Below are 18,369 nucleotides of genomic sequence, written 5' to 3' on the forward strand. Positions count from 1 at the left end.
GCTCCCCCAGCGCGCCAGACCACCCTCCCCAGCATGCCCCGCTCCCCGTTCATTTGCATATCCCCGCCTCCCCCGCCTCCGCGCCGCCCAATCCGGCGCGGCGCCCTCCTCCCCTCAGCCAATGGGCGCGCGCGCTGCCCGCCGCCTCGCCCCAGCAACAGGCGCCCCGGGAAGGGGGCGTGGCCGGCGGCGCGCAGGGGCACCTCATGAATAATTCATAAGGGGGGGCGTGGCCGGCGGCGGGCGGCCCCGGCGGCCCAGGCGCGGAGGGGGAGACGGTCCCAAGATGGCGGCGCTGCAGGCGGAGCGCGGGTACGGGCTGTCCTGCGGCCGCCTCGGCCGCGGCACCCGCGTCTCCGTCTTCCACGTCAAGCTCACGGAGAGCGCCCTGCGCGCCTTCGAGAGCTACCAGGCTTGTAAGGTAAGGAGGGTGGCCCGCGGGGCGGGCGGCACGGCCCCCGCGGAGGGGAGGGAGGGAGGGAGGGAGGGAAGGAGGCAGAGGGCGGGCGGTCGCCACGAGGCCCCCGGAGGGAGGGGAGCCCCCCGCGGGGGTGAGAGGGGAGGTGGGTCGGTGGTCGGGGGGGGCTCCGCGGTGAGACACCGAGGGGGTGCGGGAGCTCCTGCCCCAACCCCCCCCTCTGTGAGTGAGCGGGGAAGGCGGGAGGGGGGGGTGAGGGGCGATCCCGATGCCGGGGGGTTGAGGGAGACCGAGGGGGCTCGGAACGCCCCCCGGTGCCGTCGGTGTGTGTGTGTGTGTGTGTGTCCCCCTCCACTGGCGTTTAAGGGGTCCCTGTGGGCCCCCCGGTGGGTAACCGGGGAGGGGTCGTGATCCTCCGGTAGGTGCCTGAGGGGCACCGGGAGGGGTCGGGGGGTGTGTGTCGTACCCCCCCCACACCTCCCGGTAGCTCCTGGGGAGACCCCAGTGTGCCCCCCCCCGATGGGTAAAGGGGGTACCCCAATGTCCCCCCCCGGTGGGTAAAGGGGGGACCCCAATGTGCCCCCTCGGTGGGTAAAGGGGGGCTCTCAATGTGCCCCTCGGTGGGTAAAGAGGGTCCCCAGTTTGTCCCCCCAGTGGGTAAAGGAAGGACCCCCAATGTGCCCCCCCCGGTGGGTGAAGGGGGGACCCCAATGTGCCCCCCCCAGTGGGTGAAGGGGACCCCAATGTGTCCCCCCGGTGGGTGAAGGGGGGACCCCAATGTGCCCCCCCCCCGGTGGGTGAAGGGGACCCACGCCCCGCGGTCTCGGTGCGGGGGTGGGCGCTCGGTGTCCCCCCCCCGGGAGGTGACGGGAACTGCCGTCAGTGCCCGGGAGTGTCTGGGGAGGGGGGTGGAGGGACGTCGATGCCCCCTCCGCCCCTCTCCCCGTTCCCCCGGTAAACGTGACGTGGGTTTCCAGGACCGGGGAGGGGGGAAAAAAGGGGGGGGTCCACCCCCGGTGCTGCCATCCCGGACTGGGTGGGGGGTCCCCCCCCTTCGCTGCCCCTTTCCCGGTTGTACCCCCCTCCCCATAGCCCGGTACTTCCCTCCCCGGGAAGGGGGGGGGAGGCACGTTCAGGCCGGGGCTGTATTTTGAAATTTCCAGATTGTCTTTTCCGAGCGATTTCCTTGAAATGCATCCAGAGAGCTTATTAGTCATGTAAATAAAGAACGATGGCAGTGCTCGGCGGCAGCGGCAGGCGTTGGGATGGACCGGAGAGGGGTTCAAAACTGTCGTTTTCGGTGTCATTTTATTTTATTTTATTTTATTTTTTCCTTTCTGCCTCTGATCCTGCGACGAGCATTTGTGTCTCCTCACCTTGCTGGGGGAAGCTGGGAGCCTAAACCCGTTTGTCATTAGGAGCGTCCTGCCTGCCAGCTTCTGTAGGATAAACCATATGTTGTCACAACACTATTTTTAATTTAGGGTGTTGGTTACATCACATCACTGAATTGGGCAATCTCTGTATGAGGACGAAGGTAATGACTGTACCAGGGTTTATCAACTTATATTTTAATGAGTGTTTATCAGCATTATGAGAAGTCAGTAGCAATAAGTGACTTGGGTAGACTGAATTAATAGCTTTTTTTTTTGGTCTGAAAATGAAACAAATAATCCATATAAGTCTTTCCTATATATTAGGAAAGCCTTTTTTTTGCGGGGGGGAGGAGGGAGGGAGAGTAGGAAGGCTACAGGCAGCTGCATTAAATATTTTGGGAAGCTATTCCGAGTCCGTGTCACACATGAATAGTGGTGTTTATTTTCTAAATGAAGCCTGGGCTCTGGATTGTTTGGTGGCCAACGGCCACTAATGAACTTTGCTTCCTTCACCGCCACCCAAAAGAGAAATAGTCAGAGGCTCCTGGTGATTAACTGGGCAGGAAGGGATAAGGGCAGAAGAGCTGCTTGTTTGTGTAGTGAATAACGCAACAATTAGTGGGCTATTAAACACATATGCTCCTTCTGCATGGGTTCTATAAACAGTTTCTCCAGCTTGGGGAAAACGTCTGGGCTTCCTCGGAAGCGCTCGGCCACGGCCACGCCGGGAACCGCCTCCAACACACCTTTTGCAGTGTGTGTGTTTGTCCAGTCCAGCTCCGCTTTTAATTTTGGGCTGCAGCAGCTTAAATGGAAAAAATTTGCTCAGGCTCCTTCTGCTCGGTTTGGTTTGAAATGTGGTGGAACTGACGGCGGCGTTGTGTAATATGGATAATGGCCTGGAATCCAATCCTGCTGTTTGTGTTACCTGGAGTCCAACATGTGCAGTCTGACCTGTTTTGGGCACCGGGGGAGCACGTCCGTGCGATTCCTGCGACAAGGCTCTGTCCCTCTGCCAGGACGGGCAGGGAAACGTCTTCGGTTCCTTGCTTGAGTTTGTTCTGGGTCTAATAATAATGTATTGGGATTACATAATCCAAAAATGATCACCCAGCCGGGCGAGCTGCCATTTGTTTGGAGTGTCCCTTGTGCCAGAGCAGTTGCAGGCTTGGTGTGGAGCTGCACCATGTGTTCATCAGGGCTGTGGAGAAGCAGATATTTGTCTTCTTGGGTCTCTGCTGGAATTCTCTGTGTCCCGGGGAAGAAAATGGTCGTGATTCCATGTGTTGGATGGGGCTTGGAGCAACCTGGTCTAGCGGAAGGTGTCCCTGCCCGTGGAAGGGGGTGGAATGAGCTGAGCTTTGAGGTCCCTCCCAGCCCAAACCAGTCTGTGATTCTGTGCTGTTGATGCCCAGCTCTTGTGTTCCAGCCATTCCTGTGTCGTGTTCAGAGGACGTGGAGCTGCTGCTGAGGAGCTCCACAGGGCTCCGGCTTTTCCCAATCCTGGAGAGGGTTTCTTTCTTTCTCCAGTAGCTCACCTGACAGAAATAGGAGTCTTTTAAAAAAAGAGATAACACTGGCTTCACAGGGGACACCGTGAGATGTCACCTGGCTGCCCCTTGTGAAACTTGCTGTCCCTGAAACCGCTTCCCCAGGGTTGTGAAAGCGCGAGGGCCGAGCGGTGGCAAGGCTGTCCCAGGTCGGTTTGTCCACTGGTGAAATGGAGCTGGTCCGGTGTGTTCACCCTAAAACAACTCTGGGTTCTCCCAGGAGTGTAATTCTAGACCAGCCTTCAGTTTGCTGCCTTCCCTTCGGGGGTGTGGATGTGTTTAGGCCTTCCCAAAAAAGCAGGACGTGGCCAAGGCCGGGTTGGACGGGGCTTGGAGCGACCTGGGATAGTGGAAGGTGTCCCTGCTCGTGGCAGGGGGTGGAACAAGATGGGCTTTAATGTCCTTCCAACCCGAACCACTCTGGGATTAGATGATTCTGTGGCTTTTTCCCATCTGTTCTGGTTTGTCTCCAGCTTTCTTGCTGCCCATGTCGAGGTACAAGGGAACTCCTTATGCCCCTCCTTGTTTTCTTCTTTCATTCCTTCTCCTGAACCCCATCCTTGATGACAAGATATTTTATCCATCCCCACCTGATACCCTTAGATAAACCTCCATCCAGAGCACTCATCCTTTGATGTTCACACCTGTTTTTTAGCAGCATCACGAGGGGTTTCTGGGTGAGTCCCACTCTTCGTGCCTGGTTGAAAATGCCACGTGGCAGACCCCAGTGCCCCTTGGCAGTGGGTCTGTCTCTCTTGTGCTGAAGGTGCTGACAGCAGGCAAACAGCGTTAGGGCTGTTCCTGGAACCCTTACCTGGGAATTTCCCAACTTTCACGTAGTTATTTAAAACCTCTCTTTGCGGCTGGAGCTTGTGTGAGGGGTGGTCATTTGATAACGAGCGAAGTGACACAATTCTACACCTTTCCCTGTTATCTGGAGTTTATGTGTTGACCTAATGATGGAGGCCAGGCTCACCTCAGCTCCCAGCCCCGGTCCTGGCTTGCATGGTGGTTTTAGGAGGATGCAAAGTAGGTTGTAGCATCCCTTGGTCCGTGTGTGATGCAGCTGAGCAGCACCTCCTGCTCCTGTTGCTCCTCTCTGCCCCGGCTACCCCGGAGTGTTTTGAACTGAAGCCATTGGTTGATTCACTGGTGAACTTTGGCAGATGCACAAATATTTATTGGGGACTGAGCTGAGATAACCAAAGCACGTTGTCCCCGTGCTCAGCTAGCTGAGCTGAATTTTGGTCTGATAGATGTGGCTTCCCGAGTCACCTTCCCCGCGCTGCTCTAAAACCGACTGTGAGAGAAGCGACTCTGTGAAGATCAGGGTTAACCTGACCCCTTGCAGTGGCTGTTTATTGAAAGAACTTCTCAGCCTTGCCTTTTGGAGCAGTTGGTGGAGATGCCTTCATCTTGCTGTGTTCAAAGCACCAAACACAAAATGAAGGCTGTGCTGTCATTACAGGGTCTTTAGGGTAATGCGTATTCATGCTGACTTGGGAATTGAAAGCTGCTTGCAGGTGTCAGGAGGAGAAGAACAATCCGGCTTTCGAATCAAAATTCATTGAATTATCTTGAAAGCTTTTTGCATCATTCCTCCTCCCCTGTAACCTGTTTTTTCCTGTCCTATTAATTCACCGATGCTGTCGTCCGTCAAAATTGAGGCTCTTACGACATCGGGAACATGAGTCGGTGACACGACCAAATGAATCAGAGGAGGCTGGAGAGGAAGCTCATCGCACACGTACGTCTCCTCCTCATCAGCAAAAATGGGACAGGATCTGCAGAACGCCCTGAACTGCTCAACTCCTGCTCAGTGCTCTCCCCGCTGACCCGAACGTGGCACCTCCCGTTCGAAAGCAAAGGGGGACAAAGAGACGCCGAACGCTGCGCACGGGGAATGTTTTGGCCCGTGGCAGTTTCCTTTCAATTATTTAGGGTAGCTTTTTCTCTTTCTCTCTCTCAACCCTCCGCCGCTTGGATCTGCTCAAATTATAGATTCAGCTCTATAGTTTTCGAACGGCATTGGAAGGAATTGTCTGTAATTTACATCTGAAGTGACGTACAGTTGCTATGGGATTCGGTGGCAAATTATAAACCCATTATGCTTTTATTTCTTTTTTTTTTCCTCGTGCTGGTGGTGGCAGGCTAAAGAAGTAGGTCTGATTGGTGACGTGCCAAGGGAAAATAGAAAAGTTTGTGACAGAATTCTTGTGAGCGATGGTGCCTTTTTTTTATTTTTTTTATCAAATGTGATCTGCTTTTTATCAGCAAATCGTACACCACCATTAATCAGAGAGGCTGGATTTGAATTAATAACTTTTTGCTCTCTGGCAGTACTGGGAGAAACGAGCTTGAGCATTAACCCTTTAGGTTATTTCTGTGGGGCTGGGTGGCTCCTTTTTTAATTTAAGGTGATTTAAGTGGAATAGATGGCGACTTGTGTCCATGGCTCTTGCGGTTGGATTCTGGTGGCTGTGTCAAGACTAAACCCTCACTCCTTTTCAGCATGTTCTGTGCTTGGTTTCTTATTCCACTTAAACAGCAGCTAAGGGAGAAAGGAAAGCTGTTACAATATTTTTTTTATTTCTGTCTGAACTGTAACTGATCTGAAGAGTCTCTTCAGAGCAACGTGTCTCCCGGGGACCCGGCCGGTGTGTCCTGCCTCGAGTGGCCCCTGCACTTGCTGGTCAGCTCAGGGTGATCCTCCAACATCAGGGCTTTTCTGAGCCCGTCTGAAGTGCTCTGTCCTGTTCAGTTGGTTTTTGTCCCGGTGCTGCCTGGCAGAGGGCTGTTGAAATAGTTCCCTGGTCCCAGCAGAGCCTTTATCGCTGCCGAGGGGAGGGGAGAACGTGGTTTGAAAGAGCATTTGAGGTCTCGTTGGTAAATGAACGTGTGTGTGTTATCTCCGAAACAATTTGCACATTTCAGACAATTTAAACTCTGCCCGTAACCTGTAAGCAGAAACTTGTGAAGCGTCTCCAAATCCCTGGTGTTTGTGCATGTTGAAAAATGGGAAGGGACAGACTGCATGCGTCACTCCCGCACTAATTTGTGCCAGCTAATCCATGGGAGAAGAATACATTTTGGCTGACTTAGTGGTTTTGCTGCTAATGCACAGGAGAATGCGTTTGAATGGATGGAGTGGCTGCACGGGTTTAGGTAGACTTTGAAGAGATGCCCCGTGTCTGGGACCCTGTGCTGGACACCCTCATTCGGGATCACAGTCGTGCAGTATTTTTATTTTTATTTAGGTTTATTGAGGTTTTTGGGGCGAGGAGAGTTGAAGCTGAGGGAGGGGAGGAAGTGGTCACAACTCAGCATCACAACACCAGGAAGGCTGGGATCGAGTTACCTGTGAATAATTAAGGTTAATGCTGTTTCTGCAGTGAACTTAATGCTAATGAAAATAAAGCCTGATAACCTGAACTATGCTAATATTTTATCCAGGGTGGATACAGAGGAGGCATCACCAAAACTGGGCTTCAGTGCTCCGTGTGCCTTGGCTTGACCTAGATGCATTACCCAGGAAAGGAGCTTGGATTTGCTGATAAGAGTTTTCTATAGTGGCTCATGTGTTGCTTAGAAACGTCCCATGTACGTGAGGCAACTTTTGCACACCATGGTAACCTGGTATTGCCTTCTGACTGGGGATTTTGGTGTGGTTTTGGGTTTTTTTTTTTCAAGCATTTATACACTCAAAGAGCGTGCTGAACCCCTGGGCAGTTGGTTTGCAGAGTGGTGGTGTGTGTCCCTGCTGCACTGGGGAAAGCAGACTTCCAAAATCCAATCCTTTTTTTGCATTACAGCCTAGAAAAAACACTGCTCCGTGCACTTGGTCTCTCTCTTTTCTTTACATTGGACTAGTGCCTTTTTCTAATTTAAAGAAACCAGCATTTGTTTAACTCCAAAAGAGGTCACTGCTGGTGAGCAGGACTTGACTGAACTGCCCACCTCCACCCACCCACCTGGAGTCTTCCCTGATCTGGTCCGGCCTGATCGCAGTTAACCCTCTGCTCTCCCTCTGTGCAGCACTTCCCTGGGCTTTTGTGCAGGAGAGAACACTTCAGCCCGAGTTTTCCTGGAAAACTGAGATGTTTTCCTGGAAAACAGATGTTTTCTGTGCTGTTGGGTTCCGTGGGAGACGCAGACTTTGTCCTTCGGGTCGGTGTCCCCACGTGATGCAGGTACCGTGAAACTTCCTGAAAGCCTCTGGTTGCCCAAATCTTCGTAGTATTTAGATTTCATCAGCACAAACATCCTCTCTTGACTCCTGGGCTCATATATTTTGAGCCCCGTGTGGTTCAGCCGTGCTTTGGTAAGAGCAGCCACCTGACACCCGGGGCGGGTTGGTTTGTACAGGATCAGGGATGTGAGGACAGGAACAGGTTGCCCAGAGAAGCTGTGGCTGCCCCATCCCTGGAAGTGTCCAAGGCAAGGTTGGACGGGGCTCGGAGCAACCTGGGATAGTGGAAAGTGTCCCTGCCCATAGAACAAGATGAGCTTTAAGGTCCCTTCCAACTCAAACCATTCCATGGCAGTTTAAGCTAATTGTCATTATTTAGCAAGAGCAGACGTGTGTTACTTAAATCCCAGCAAAAAGCCCAGCAGGAAGGAAGGAGCTCCGGCTCAATCCATATCACTGTGCCCACAGGATCCATATTTTCTACTACTGAGGTGCAGGAGCTAATTTAATCTTTCTTCTGTATTCCTCCCCACCGAGGGCCTGTTCTGCGATGGGCTGCAATCAGTGAGTTGTGTGTGCCAGTTGTGGTTATTTGAATCATATTTCCACATTTTAGTGTCTAGACTTTATGTTTGTGTGAGTTTTGTTGTACCTTTCCAGCTCCGGCGCTGATTTCAGTTGGTTTTGGCTCCTGGTTTCTATGAGAAAATCAAACGAGCTGTGTTTCTGCCTTTCCCAGTCCCCCCCCCCAAAAAAAAAAGAGAGGAACAAGGGAATTGGCAGAACTTAGTTTTATAAGCTCCTTTGCCACCATTTTTCTCTCTTCTGAGAGAATCTGTGCGTGGATGAGCCGGGTGCTGCCATTTGGTGACCAGCAGATGAGAGCAAAGACAAACCACTGATGGTTGGAGATAAATCTCTCCCTGGTTCCTTCACTGAGAGAAATCTGCTGGGGAAAAAAGGGATGATCTTGATACAGGCCAGCAAGGCTAGAAAGAGTGACCATGCACACATTTTTAGAAATGAAACAACTTTGTCATCCACAAAGTAAGAGCATTTATTGAAGATGAGGCAGCTTTTTAATTGCCTGCATCCACTGGGCTTCATTTCCAGCCAGCGGTTTTCTTGCGCTTGTGGATATTCAGGGTTATGAACGTGGCTGTTTGTTCAGTGAACAGGAGGGTTGGGCTGTTTGTGATGCTCAGAGAAGTTGATAATGACCCAGAGCTGGATGACATGAACCTCACTGTGACCAGAAGGTAGAACTGGCTTTAGAATTGTTGGCAGCAATATCGACTTGTGCAGAAAATAAGTGTGGGAACCTGAGCCGAGGCCGTTTTCTACCTCCTGGTATAACCAAAGTGTGTGATGGTCAAATCAGTGAAAGGAAATAATGCTCCTGACTTGGAAAGCTCGCTGTGAGAGGCTTAAGTGCATCTGAATAGCAAGAAAAATCGGGATTTTTTCATATGGAATGCAAAGAATAAAAGCTGTGGTTACAGCTTCCCTGCCTGTGTCGGCCCTTCAGCTCCCGCTTCTCCCCCCATCCCGGCGCTTGAGGTGATCCAGGTTGTTGCCAAAGCCGTGGCTTTACCTCTTCCAGGGAGCTGAGTGTAAATTCTTCCATTCCTTCCTTCCATCCCTCTCAGCTCCAGCGCTCAGTGGATGCTTTTCAGAGCCCGGCATGGGCGGAGTAGTAGCGAGGAAGCAAATTTTTTCCACCCTGCCCGAGCTTGGGCAAGCGGAAACTGTGCCTTGGAAGCCATATAAGGCGAGTCAGCCGGCTCTGGCTGGGCTCACCTTTCCACCAGGATGCTGGGGAAGGGAGCAGCCCTTGCTCACAGGGAGAGTTTAAGGGCTGCTGGGCCTTTGAAGTGCTCTGACACTCGCCGGAGGTGTGGCGTGGTGTGGCCGCCCTGATTAGGTCGCAGCAGCTCATTAACTCCCTGACTTAGAATCATAGAATCATAGAATCAGCTGGGTTGGAAGGGACCTCCAAGGTCATCAAGTCCAACCCTTGATCCAACCCCGTCGTGGTTCCCAGCCCATGGCACTGATGCCACATCCAGTCTCTTTTTAAATATCTCCAGGGATGGAGAATCCAACACTTCCCTGGGCAGCCCATTCCAATGGCTGATCACCCTCTCTGGAAAGAAATTCTTCCTAATATCCAACCTAAACCTCCCCTGGCACAGCTGAAGACCCTGAGCCCTCTTGTCTTGCTGAGAGTTGCCTGGGAAAAGAGACCAACCCCCCCCGGCTCCCCCCTCCTGTCAGGGAGTTGGAGAGAGTGAGGAGGTCTCCCCTGAGCCTCCTCTTCTCCAGGCTGAACAGCCCCAGCTCCCTCAGCCTCTCCTCATTGTGCTTGAGTCCCTTCCCCAGCCTCGTTGCTCTTCTCTGGACCTGCTCCAGCACCTCAATGTCCTTCCTGAAGCCTTGTGGGGCTCCAGCGCAGCCCGAAAACGGAGGCGGAAATTCGTGTGATTCAGAGCGAAACCGCCGCAAAGTGACGAAGCTGGGAAGGCTGGAGAGGAGCAGCCTCTGTCCCAGGGTGTCTTGGTTGGAGAGGAGCAGCCTCTGTCCCAGGGTGTCTTGGTTGGAGAGGAGAAGCCTCTGTCCCAGGGTGTCTTGGTTGGAGAGGAGCAGCCTCTGTCACAGGGTGCCTTCGTTTCTTCCGGAAGCGTCGCTCCGGAACGCCGGTTTCTGCGGCGTTAAAATAGATTTTTGAAAAGCCTGGCGACACCTGTTCCCCCTTCCAGGGATGTTGAGCCCTCAGAGCCGCCGAAGCCCTCAGATCGTGACCTCTGCTGCTGCTTCTTGCAGAATTAAGAACAACTTCTGCTCCCATAAATAGTCCCTTAAGAAGTGCGTAGGAGCTCCGGGGCCAATTTCTTTTGAAAAGTGCTCTCAGTGACACCTGTGGCCGTGACCTTGGTCACTCTTCCCACTCCACGTCCTTGGCCAGGGCAGCTGTGTTTTGATGGGAGCGTGGTGGTCCTGGCCACAAGCTCTGCTTCCTTCTCTCCCATTAGGTAATCAATAATAAAAAGAACCTTCAGTCATCTGTGTGCTTTGCCTCGTGGGAAGCTGCTGGTGCTTTTCCTGCTGTAAATCCAAAACGCTTCCTGCCTCCTTGAGGTCCCCGTTCCCTCATGCCACTAAAAGAGGATGATGGCTAAGGGACAGTGCCTGAAAGCTGCTGTGTTCCTGACACATGTAATGGCTACCAATCCCTGTTTTTATTCCAGAAATAAAGCCCGGTTTTCCAAAGGAGGGTGATGCAGGTGAGCGAGTGCATTGTCATAAACCAGTTCTCCCAGTGCTGATTTGGAGAGTCCCAAAACACACAGCTCTGCTAAGGAAGCGGCTTGGTGTTTAATCTTTGCCAGTGTGGAAATGGGAAGAGGGAGGTAGTAATGGATAATGCATAAAGTAAAACATATTTAACCTTTCCGGACGCAGACGGGAATATCTTGGATCCGTTTGGAAATCGGTCGACCTGGAATGATTAAAACCAATCGCAAACATTTTTCTGGAGTCAGAAATTGCTTATGAATTAAGGACTTTGTTCTTCAGGCATTAAAATCTAGGACACTTTGGGGGTTTCTTAACATGAAGGGGGAGGAAAAAAACCCAGATTTATTACCTGGAAGGTTTGATTATTGCAGTTCCAGGCGTGTTTCCACGACCTCTCCGCGGCAATTTGCGCTGGAGCCGGACCTGATGTAGGAGCTGCTGCAAGTTTGAGCTCTCTCGTACAATTAGAGCCATTTAACTCCCATCTAAAGGCCTTTTACTTGTCATTAAGACTAAATTTATGGATGCTGACAGCAGGAAGAAACACATTTATCCCCACTTGGCTGAGAAAGCAAAAAGGCTCCGGCCACCTACGGCTGGCCCGGATCGTTATATTTAGACCCCAAATTCTGGTCAGACAACGAAGGGCCGGCTCAGTGGCCCCACACCACTTCTTTTGCATGTGTGAATTAGCTGGGCTGCCTCTGCCAGGCAAGAGAGATTCTCTGTCTGAATGCCTGAAATCTCGGGGGGGGTTTTGGGCCGGGACCCGGGGAGCGCTGTGGTCGGGCTGTGTTCACTCAGCAGATGTTTTTCCTCCTCTTATCTGAACATTTTTCATGTTTATTTTTGGAATTCGGCGTAACCTGAACTTTCTCAGGTGTCCTCGCGGGGAGCAGAGGAACATCTGACTTACTTTTTAGGTAGATTTTTCTTTTTTTGGCCAGTTTAAGGAAGAGTATGTTCTTTCTTTTTTACTGTTTGTCGCTTTATTTTTGGAGCAGGTTTGTTACCAACCAGCCTGGCAGTGCAAATACAGAGGTAGCTGAAACAGTGTGGGTTCTGTGCTTCTTGCTGAAGGAGAGGGAGCACCTAATTTAACTTCTTCAGGCAGCTGCCTTCACTATTTTTCCCGGAGAAAGCACCCCTGGAAGCTGGAGGAGGCTGTTAGTGCTGTGTTAGCAGAGGGTATGTAACACAAGGTTCTATCAGGGTAGAAAATCTGGTGGGGTTGTCTTGCTCAATATTTTCAGCTGGATTTTTCGTGGGTGATAGGAAAAAGAAAACCCTGGAATTATTGATTATTTTCTTGCTTTCTCCCCCGTGGAGATGGCAGGAAATTTCGGTGACATCCCTGCTGAATTCCCAGGGTCTGTCAGGTTGTGCTCCCAGTGTCCTGTCGGTGTTGGAGCACCTCTGCCAGAAGAAGCTGTCTGAGCATCTTGCTTTTCCCTTTTGAGGCTGCTCTGGCTCGTGGGGTGTTTGGTGGTCGGATTCCCCTGGGATTCCTTCGGGAATCCTTTGGTTCGTCGCTGCCTCTGGCTCGGTGAGGAACATCTGAAGATCATCTTCAACCCAACTTTGTCAGACCAGTAATTACTCTTCCCTCCAAGTGTCAATAGGATATAGCTGGGCACAAGGAAGAAAAAAAGAAAACAACTGGTCCAGGCTTGTTTTCCTGGGCTCAGCAGCGTGTTTGTGAGGCGAGATGTGTTCCGGGATGGTTGAACTAGTCCGTCGATCTGATCTCTCAATTGCCTTTCTATATTTTTCTCTGGCAAGGAAAGGACTAAAGAAAAAGCCCTGTGGAAGATAAGGATCGTTGTGATGTTTCAGCAGCTCCTTTAAGCCACCTTATGAGCACATAGGCAAGTGAATCAGCCCCGGTGTCTTAATACATCCGAAAATAAAGGAGACTTTCGTAAGCGAAATTCGGTGGGTTTGAACTGCTGTGTTTTCATTAGGAGAGATTGCAGCAGGAGAAAACGCTCTTTAAAATTCAGCCTGGGGGGTTGTGTTGTTCATTAACTGATAGTCAATCCTGTTTACCTTGGGTGATAAGTCCCAATTAAGAATGGCCAGCAGTGCTGATGCCGTCACAGCTGCCCTTCAGAGAGAATTGCCCTTTTTTTTTAATTTTTTTTATGGCTTGCTTTACTGACAGGTGGGTTTTTTTAGGACTCGAATAAATGCAAACAACCACAAGGTACCTCTCCTAATCATGGGAAACCACTTTTTTTTTTTTTTTTTTCTCCCCCCCTCCCCTCCTGTTCTTAGCAGCTCGGTAATGCCGTTGTCGGTACAAAGGTCATTTAAAAATCTGACATGTCAGCCCCAGGAACATACTGCTTCTTAATGAGGCTTAAACCAGCGTGTAGCTGCCTGGTGGAAATAAATTTGGAGCTGCAGAGCACAGGGGAGACATGTGAACAGCTTACTGGGATGGGATCACCTGGCTTTCCTTGCACCAGCCCCCCCTGGATCTCTCCAGTCCCGGTGCCCTTGGTACTTGCAGTTCTCTCCCTGAAAGGGGCTTTAATTTTTCCCTCTTGTTATTCAAATGAACGCAGGTGTTTGACAGCACATTTGCCTCTCAGAAGAAAAGCAACTAAAACACCTTCGGAAATTCTGGTTTAAAACGATTTTTTTTTTTCTTTCCTTCTTTTCCCCTCCCCACGTGAGGTTTTCTCCCCTCCCTTGGCTTCTTGCTGGGACCAGGAGGTCCTGCAACACCTCTTACTTCATCCCCACCTTTGAAACCCTCCCATCCTCCTCCTCCTCCTCCTCAGGTTGTCACTTGCCATCGAAGCAAAGCTCTTGAACCTCGGGCTCCTTGTTCTGGGTGACGCTCCCTGGGTAGTTTGAATGTCTGAAGGCTTTTCCTCTAATCCTGTTCCCCAGCACTACTGGAATTTCAGCACCTTCAGCCTCGGCTCTTTTGACTGTTCTCCAGTTAAAAACTAGGTCAGAAACAAACTGTCAGCTCCTGCTATTTCACTGCTCCTGTTTTATAAGTTGTAACCCCGGCGTTGTGCTGAGTTTATAATCGCTCGCTTTAATTTTGACATATTAAAATGTCTCATCTGGCTCAGCCTGACACAGTAAAACTGCTCCAAATAACATCTTGGGTGGAAAAGCCACCTTACCTCGATGGGGGCTGAAAAGGTGAATTATCTGTTTGTTAAATATAATGCCAAAGATGCCAAACTGACAGATTTTTTTCCCCCTCACCAACTCTCTCTCTCTTAACTATTTGCTGGCAGTTTTTTAGCTGTGATCACCCCTCTTCTCTTTGAGTCTGGGTGGCTTTTGAACCTGATGGGCGAAAGAAAATAGCTTAAAAACAATCATAATAATTGGAAAGCCACAGACTGGCGAGGAAAGCAGCAATGCAGGTGTGCTGCAGGTCATTTAAAATACTTATTTTTAACTGAGTTGGAGCTGACTGGACCCATTCAGCGTTTTTAGAAGACTTCTCTTGGGCTGGTGCTTGAAGTGGTGCCTCAGTGTTCAGTAAAATCCACCTGGTGTAATTCAAGAGTATCCTTACTCTTCCTTTTGGGCTAACCAGCAGTATTGGAATACTTGGGCATTCTGGCATAAATGGGATTTAAAATGAATTCTTACTTTTCAGTATAACTTAAGGGGCTGTGGTTTTAAAATTCTGCCCGAGCTGTCGTCTCTCAAAAGTTTTCCAGAATGGCAGGTTGTTTAATAAGCTGTTCTTAATACACGTAATTTTCTTGGTTTCGTGTGTTTCCTGCTGCTCCTTGAAGAGGATCCCAGTCAAGGCACGTGGTGGAATTCCTGGGATGTCCTTTGCAGGGCCAGGAGTTGGATTTTGATGATCCTGGTGGGTCTTTTCCAACTGAGGATGTTCAATGACTCTGTGATTTTCCAGGATCCGAGGGATCCCTGGGCTGGAAACCCTTGGGTTTGGATCACCAAGGTGATCCTGACACACCTGAACGGTCTCCACAAAATGAAGGGAAATATGGGAATTCCCACCTGTGTTTGACAGGTGGAAGAGTTTAAACCCAGAGGTGAAATACTTTATCCAAGGAAAACTTCCGAGAGAGGGCAAACAACCCAAATTTCAACCCTAAATCTGGTTTTGTAGTCACTTCACATGACTTGCAGAGCGTGGAGGAGCTTTGGGTGTCTTTAATCAGCCATGGAAACTTTATTTATACATGATGGGGATGAGGGGGAGTTGTTTGAGATGTGCTATCGTGACACACTTTTTCTCTATTAATTTGGGAAACGTTTTTCCTCCTGGTAGTTGGGGCTTTTGCACAGTGCAAAAATCCAGAATGTTTCTAAGCAGATACACTTGATGCAGCTGGTTGTGGGAAAGCTTTGAACTATTTAACCCTCCAAACGTGAGGGTGAGTTTTTCATCCACATCTGCAGTGGGAATGTTTGTGCTTTACAGCCATTAAAGGTAAAGAATCGTCCATAACTGAGCTTTTGTAAGGTAGCAAAAAAAAAAACAAAAACACATTAACTCGTCTTGGGATAATAATGATGATTTTTATGACTCTCATGGAAGATGCTTGGCTGGAAAACTCCAGTGTTCTGTTTGTGTAGGACTGAAGGTGAGTTGTTTAGTGGGATGAGCTCTCCCTGAATTCAGTTGCTGACCCCCCAGAGCAGTTCAGGAGAGCAGAACAACGTGTGGAGTTTGAAACAAGAGGAGATTTAAGGAGAATATAACAGGCCAGAAGGGTGGGTGGGTGCTCGTGGTGGGTGTTGTGCTCTGAGCAGCACAAAGGGAGGATTCACCCTGTGGAATTGGGGGTCATCAACCAACTCCTGCTTCCCATTCCCCAGGGAATGGAAACAAATCTTGGCTCTTCCCGAGGTTTAATAACTAATTCTCCATCTTTTCAGTGAAGTTGATGAAAATCATTACTTTTCAGTTGTGTCCCCAGGTCAGATCTGAGCCCTTTGAGGGTGGGAATGATCAGGAATAGAAACCCTGGGCAGTTCTTTTTGTGATTTCTGTGATTTTTTTTTGGGCAACCAGACCCAAAACGCCTCTTATTTTTCATCTTTCACAGACTTGTTGTCAAAACAACCCCAAAGCTGCGTTGCTGCATTGCTTCAGAAAGGCTAATGGGGGAAAAGTGCCATCTCCAAGGCAGGCAGCAGCAATCCCAGCGAATTCCATGCTGGAAGTTGTTTTTCTCAGCCTTTTCACGAGCTTTTTTTGGCTTTGTTGGAGAGGTGGCCACATCTCCAGCATCTGGTGAACAACAAACCTTCCTCTCTTTGCAGAGGGAGCACAGAGGCCTTTATTCCTCTTGGGCTGGAGGAATGACCCTTAAAATATTAATCTGAGACAACCTGACCCCCCCCTTAATTCTTGTAAAACTAAGTGAATCCTCCAGGGAAAAGCAGAACTGCTGTTCCCCTTTAGCAGAGTTGGGAATTTGGGATGATTCCCTTTCCTTCTGCCAGTTTTGTTGTTGTTGTGGTGGTTTTTTTTGTTCTCCTCTGTCCTTTCCCAATTTAACAAGATCATCTGATGGCCCCAGTAAAATTCTGCTGCAAAAAACAAGCAGGGAAGAGGTGATTCCCAGGGAATTTTGGGCATGGATGTCTCAGTGGGATTCTTGCCAGGCTGAGGTCTCTCTGAATTGTCTCATGATGCAAAGTGTGTGCAGGTGCTGCAGACACTGCTGAACTTTCCTTAGAGGAGTATTTAATATTATATTTAACACCATTTGTATTTCCAATATATGGAGGCAAGAACAGGAAGCTTCTTTCTGGAATACCCTCGAAAAAAACCCCAGCGTTTCAAAGCAAATCCACGTGTTCAAAAAACAAATCTAAAGGTTTGCTTTCCTTTGCCTGCACTTTAGAAATGCCAATATTTACCTTCCTTTATTTTTTTTTGTGTGTGTGCCCTGTCTTTAATTTACTGTAACTGCTAAAAGAGACGCAGTGCAGCTCTGCAAGAGAGGGACAGATATGAGCAGGTTTAAATTCTGCCTTAATTTGGTTTAAAACACCTTTTTCCTCCTGCATGAGCGAGCCATTTGCTGTTTTTAATAAGGGATGAGCTTTGGGATGTGCTGATTTAACTCTCCCCCCAAATTACCTGCGAGTGATAAAATGGTAAAACTTTATTTTTCTAGGTTTGTGCTTAAATTTATTTTTTTTCCCCCCTGTGAATCTGCCAGTGCAGCATTATCTTTGTAGGAGAGCTTTGGGAAATGCTGTTGCAACTTGTTTTATGCTTTCCCCAGTTTTACCTTTTATTGCTTTTTAGTCTGAGTTAGAGGAGGAAAATCCCCTTCAGGAAAAATAGTGATAAAATAAAGAGTTAAGGGCTGGGTTTTGCTGATTCCTGTTGTGCTTGTGGAGAAGGGAAAGGGATATTCCAGCTTGGGGGAGAACAGGACAAGGCCCTGAGATAAAGGTAAAGGTGTTTAAATGAATGGGCAGTTTAGATTCAATCCAACACTGACTAATAAAAATTAAAATAGCTCTGAGGGTTCTGTGGCAGGGAGGGTCTGGAACACCCTCCTGGAACAAGGAACGGATGCAGAAAAATCCATTAACACAAACTGAAACTTCCTTTGCAGAGAGATGCAGGAATTGTATCAAAACTGGGAGGTTGTTTTTTTTTTTTTTTACTTGAAGGAAGGAAACCCTCCTGGGTTATTACACTAAAAACTGGCCACGGTCTTCTTTCATTACAGACATTTTTTAATTGATTACCCGACTGCTTTGATCACTTCTGGGGGCTGAAAGCTGCACAGGGATGCAAAGGGTTGTTTTAGGGTTTTTTTTTCCCAAAAAAAAAATCCTTTCCTTCCTAAACCTTTGGAAATGGTGGGAGTTGGCTCTTGGCCCTGTGACAATTAAACCCTCCCTGAGTAGCCCCATCTTGTTAATCAAGAAATCGGGTGGGAGTTTAAAATGCAGATAAATCATCATTTCAGGAGATGATACTTCACGATTATCGCTCCTTAACGAGCAGGTCTCCCTTCCCTCCCCGGAAAAGCAAAGAGGAAAAACAGGGAATTAAAAAAAGCAGCCTTATCCCATTGGGAAAATGTGCCTTTAGTCTCCAAACTCGGATTCCCGAGGGAGGCCGACTCCGGGCTCCGCTGGGGATCCGGGGCTGGGCCAGAGTTAATTGGGAGCCACAACCCCCCCTCCCCTTGATCTTTTCCTGTTTCTTGCCTCACATGTTCCTCACACCACGAGTCCTGTCAATTTTGGGGTGTGTTTGGAGCTCCCCTGCTTCGTTTTGGGGTGGGATTGGAGCCTCCTCTGTTTTGGGGTGGATTTACAGCCCCTCCTCTGTTTTGGGGTGGGTTTGCAGTCCCCCTTCTTTTTTTGGGTGGGTTTGCAGGTCCCTCTTCTTTTTTGGGTGGGTTTGCAGCCCCCCCTCTGTTTTGGGGTGGATTTACAGCCCTTCTCTGTTTTGGGGTGGATTTACAGCCCCTCTCTGTTTTGGGGTGGATTTACAGCCCCTTCTCTGTTTTGGGGTGGATTTACAGCCCCCTCTCTGTTTTGGGGTGG

At 49.6% G+C, this 18,369-nt stretch overlaps 1 protein-coding gene across 2 annotated transcripts in view; it reads left to right on the top strand.

The window, feature by feature from the left end:
- Window positions 1-264: 264 nt before the first annotated feature.
- The window catches only part of ELL (elongation factor for RNA polymerase II), a 53,795-nt gene continuing 35,690 nt past the window's right edge, over window positions 265-18,369 (top strand). Inside the window, exon 1 of one of the 2 annotated variants that reach the window (XM_027704460.1) lies at window positions 265-421. In XM_027704460.1, the coding sequence (XP_027560261.1) occupies window positions 287-421 (135 nt within the window). In that variant the 5' untranslated portion in view covers window positions 265-286. Of the gene's footprint in view, window positions 422-1,928; window positions 1,956-18,369 lie in introns of those variants that run through there. The other variant, XM_027704461.1, reaches the window with a different exon arrangement.

This window comes from Neopelma chrysocephalum, unplaced genomic scaffold (genome assembly GCF_003984885.1).
Source record: "Neopelma chrysocephalum unplaced genomic scaffold, ASM398488v2 Primary Assembly neopelma1_279, whole genome shotgun sequence".
In the NCBI taxonomy this organism is placed as follows: Eukaryota; Metazoa; Chordata; class Aves; order Passeriformes; family Pipridae; genus Neopelma; species Neopelma chrysocephalum.